General features: G+C 31.7%; 1 protein-coding gene across 1 annotated transcript in view; it reads right to left on the bottom strand.

The window, feature by feature from the left end:
* Positions 1-4,693, bottom strand: part of LOC137648062 (uncharacterized) — a 7,698-nt gene extending 3,005 nt beyond the window's left edge. Inside the window, exons 1-2 of the mRNA XM_068381006.1 lie at positions 4,551-4,693; positions 1,797-2,624 (exon numbers count right to left, since the gene is read on the bottom strand). Of these exons, the coding sequence (XP_068237107.1) occupies positions 1,797-2,624; positions 4,551-4,568 (846 nt within the window). The 5' untranslated portion in view covers positions 4,569-4,693. The remainder of the gene's footprint in view (positions 1-1,796; positions 2,625-4,550) is intronic.
* Between the last annotated feature and the right edge of the window lie 307 nt (positions 4,694-5,000).

Below are 5,000 nucleotides of genomic sequence, written 5' to 3'. Positions count from 1 at the left end.
GAATAGAAAGACAGCTAGACATTCATGAACCAAGAGAGCTGGCAGGGTTTAGAAGGGATTATTCAACGGCTGACCATATCCATGTAATTAACCGGCTAATTAGAAATCAACAGAGTACGACAAATTACTATGTATGGTATTTATAGACTATTAAAAAGCATTTGATTCTGTCAAAACTTCAGCACTAATGAATGCCCTTCAAAACAAGGAATAGAAGGATCTTATGTTGAAACACTTGAAGAGATCTATACAGGAGGTACAGCAATCATAAAACTACATAACGATAGTGAGAAAATTCCAATTGAGAAAGGAGTTAGACAGGGAGACCCCATCTCCCCTAAGTTATTCACATCATGTCTAGAAGAAGTTTTTAGACTTTTGATTGGGAAAATGTAGGAATTATTATTAATGGAGAATACCTTAACAACTTAAGATTTGCATATGACATAGTTGTGTTTAGTGAATCAGGGGAGAAATCACAAAAGATGATAGTAGAGTTAAATGTAGAAAACAGAAATGTAGGACTAAAAACTAATATGAGTAAAAATAAGATAATGTTCATTGAATATGCCGAGAGACAACAAATGAGAGTTATGGACGAGCCTCTGGAGATATTTAATGAATATACGTACTTAGGACAGACAGTAACTGTTTCCCTAGAGAATGAGACCGAAATTAAAAGAAGGATAAATAAGCATAGGATGGAGAGCATTTGGTAAACAAAATGAGATTATGAAAATTGAAATGCCACTTTCTCTATAAAAAGTATTCAATCAGATGGTCCTAGCAGAATTAACTTATGCATTAGAAACTTGGAGCCTTACTAAGGCCTTAGAATATAAGCTTATTACAACTCGAAGAGCCATGGAAAGAATAATGATGGGAATAAAAATAAGGAACAGAAAAAGAGCTCCATGGAACAAGAGCAAACTAAAGTAGAGGATATTCTAACAACTTGTAAAAAAAAGAAATGGACATGGGCAGGACATGCAGTATAATGAGAATGACAGACAATAGATGGATATTAAGAATAACAGAATGGGTCCCTAGAGATTGTAAAATAAGCAAAGGAAGGAAGAGAAGACGATGGATCGACGAACTAAAACAGTGCAGACGTGGACTGGCACAGAAACACCATAAACAGACGCAAGTGGAAAGACATGTCTGAGGCCTTTGTTCTGCAGTGGATTAGTAACGGCTGATGATCATGATCATGATGATACACACATACACACAAATATATATATTAAATATATATATATATACATATATATATATATATATAAATTATATTAAATACATACATATATATATATATATATATATATATATATATATATATATATATATATATATATATATATATATATATATACATATATATATACATATATATATATATATACATATATATATATATATATACATACATATATATAGTTGATATATATCTAAATGTGTATATGTATATATACACACACACACACACATATATATACAGTATATATATATATGTGTGTGTGTGTGTGTTTAATTTAATATATATATATATATATATATATATATATATATATATATACATATATATATATATATATATATATATATATATATATATATATATATATATATATATATATATATATATATATCTATATATATATATATATATATATATATATATATATATATATATACAATAAGCATAGAACGTTAAAAGTGTTCATAGATATGTTATTCCATAGGATTTTCAAAATTCACCCTATACATTATTATTTGGTAATATGTCTACATACCATACAAAAATGTCCCATAATTAGCGGTCGAAGTGTCAGCAGGCTCTCTTTTCCTTGGGCGATGATGGCCTTCGATTCTTGTTGGAACTGGAGTAGCTCCTTGCAAGATGCCGTGATCTCTTCCGGGGAGTGAGTGGCATGGAATGAATCGGTCATCCTTTTCAAGTTCCCTTTAACTTTCTTCACTTCCTCATTATTTTCTTCTCTTTTCCCAAACACCAAAGGTTCCAGTTTTTCAAGCAAGCGAAGATGACTCCTCTCCCCAGTGCAGTGTTTGAGACAAAAGTCATGCATCCCAAAGTCTGGGTTGAAGTCCTCTATCATTGTTTTCATGTCATTCTGAATGTTGGCAACAACTTCTTCGTACTTCTTGTTTATCTGATCTTTGGCATCGTGCAGCTGCAGTACCCTACAGCCGCCCCTCGGGAGCATCGGGTGATCTATAACTAAGCAATTCACGCATATCCATAAATAGCAAGAACGGCAGAATAGCATATTGGGGTTTCCATGGACGTTGCACTTCCAGAGATCCTTCTTTTGATCAAGCTCGGAAATGTCAGCAGATAGCATAATTACATTATCAGATACGATAGTGATTTCCTTCTTCGATGAATATCGACTGACTCTTAACAATGGGTAATTGACTGGAGGTATATCAGTTTCGCCTTTCCCTTGCTTTTCACCACATTCCAGGCAAGGTTTTTCATCGACGAGCAACGACTCTGTGCAAGGAGTGCACAGGACGTGTCCGCATGGAAGGTTTCTGGGTTTAAGGTCATCGCTGAAATTGATGGAGCACCCTTGGCACTTCACCAAGGAAACCAGCACCTGGAATAATTCAACAACCTGTTTTTAGAGCATTTACAGAGATGAAAGGAAACAAAAACGTATTGGGAATAGAAAAAAAAATACCTCTTAGTTTCATGCACTAGATTAATTCATTAAACATAATACCTCTTTTTTCTGCCAAAGAAACCAACACCTAGAATAATTGAACAACCTGGTTTTATAAAATTTACAGAGGTGAAAGGAAACAAAAACTTAATGGGTATAGAACAAAAATAAGCCCCAGTTTCATGCAATAGATTAATTCTATTAGCATTATACCTCTTTTTCTCTCTCAAGTGAATAAGTACCTGGAATAATTCAACAATCTAATTTAGTTTCAGAAAACTTACAAATATTAAAGGAAACAAAAACGTATTGAAAATAGGACAAAAATAGCCCCTAGCTTCATGCACTAGATTAATTCAATTAACATTATGCCTCTTTTTTTGCCAAGGAAGCCAACACCTGTAATAATTCAACAACATGGTTTTAGAAAATTTACAGAGATTAAAGGAAACAAAAACGTATTGGGAATAGAACAAAAGTAACCCTTAGTTTCATGCACTAGTTTAATTCAATAAACATTATGGCTCGTTTTTTCTGCCAAAGAAACCATCACCTGGAATAGTTCAATAACCTGTTTTTAGAGAATTTTATAGAGATGAAAGGAAACAAAAACGTATTGGGAATAGAAAAAAATAGTTCTTAGTTTCATGTACTAAATCAATTCAATTAACATTATACTTCTTTTTTTTCTTTCATGGAACCAAAACCTGAATTAATTCAACAATCTAGTTTCAGAAAATTTACAAATATTAAAGAAACAAAATCGTATTAGGAATAAACAAAAATAACGGTTAATTTCATGCGCTAGAATAATTCAAGTAACATTATGCCTCTTTTTTTTTTTTCTGTCAAGGAAACCAGCACCTGGAATAATTCAACAACCTGCTTTTAGAAAATTCACAAAGATTAAAGGAAACAAAATCATATCGGGTATTAAACAAAAATAGCCCTCAGTATCATGTGCTAAAATATTGCAACTAACAATATGCCTCGAGAATAGAAGACAAATAACCCCTAGTTTCATGCACTATATTAATTCAATTAACATTATGCCTCTTTTTTTTTCATTTATGGAAACCAACACCTGAAATAATTCAACAATCTAGTATCAGAAAACTAACAAATATTAAATGAAACAAACACGTATTGGAAATAAAGAAATATAACGCCTAGTTTCATGCGCTGGAATATTCCAACTAACATTATGCCTCTTTTTTTTTCTGTTCACGTTGCCAGGAATCTGTGGTTATTGATGATAAAATTGACATTTGGTAATGCACTTCTCGCGCTAGCTGTGACGAGTAACCGAGACATTCTCTGGTTTTGAGTAAAATTTCTTCACTTTAACATTATTAAGAGTTGATATGATTTGTAATTAATGAATTACTCCAAAGGTGTTGTTCATTTGACTAGCCTGATTTGTATTTGATATTTCTTAATTTAAGAATATATTATTATTATTATTATTATTATTATTATTATTATTGCTGTTGTTTATATTGTGTAGTAGTTATACTATAGTTATAGCTATTATTATTTGAAATCAATGATATCTGATGTCATAAGTAAGTAATATATCTTAAAAAGTATTAAATTCTTATAGAAGATAATTCCCCTTCATATTTTCTATAACTTCCACTTCTAATAAATCTACAAAGTCATATCATGTACCAGTAATCAATTCATAAAATGAGATAAAACATTAATATATTCATTAAAAATGCCACCATTTTTGATTTTGCAGTTTGAGAAAACACGATATTAACATATTGCATTCATTTCTTAATCACTTTATTGTTTGAGAAAATGTACTACAATAGAAAAATATTTTGTAAAAAAGATTTTTTAGAACTCTCTTACCTTCTCCCCTGCCGCCATATTTGCCTTTGAAGTTTGTGAAAAGACGATATTAAGCTATTGCGGTCCATTTTTCAATGACTGTAGTGTAGTGTTCTCAGCTATAACATCTTGATAGAGAGCGATCTGTCTACGGAACAATCTTAGTGTTCACTGCCATTGAGCGAGTCCCGAGTGGAGACCTAGTCTTATACTAGCCAGATTGAGTCACGTAATGTCAAGTTGGCTCTTGTTCAAAACATCTCCGGGAAATTTGATTACACATTACAATTCCTTTCCTCTGCGGTCACTAATTTTTACTCTTCTGTCACTAATTAATAAAGTAAAATCAGAAGAGTGTTTAAGAATGATTACACTTCTCGAGAATATCATTGGTGTTATTTATAAATGAAGATAAGTGACAAATACCGCTTGAGCAAACGTTAGTAATCGTTGCGCAATACTTTGTTCGTA

The sequence above is a fragment of the Palaemon carinicauda genome, chromosome 1, assembly GCF_036898095.1.
Source record: "Palaemon carinicauda isolate YSFRI2023 chromosome 1, ASM3689809v2, whole genome shotgun sequence".
Classification (NCBI taxonomy): domain Eukaryota; kingdom Metazoa; phylum Arthropoda; class Malacostraca; order Decapoda; family Palaemonidae; genus Palaemon; species Palaemon carinicauda.
The sequence above is the reverse complement of the archived record's forward strand: the minus strand, read 5'-3'. Positions and strand labels throughout refer to the sequence as shown.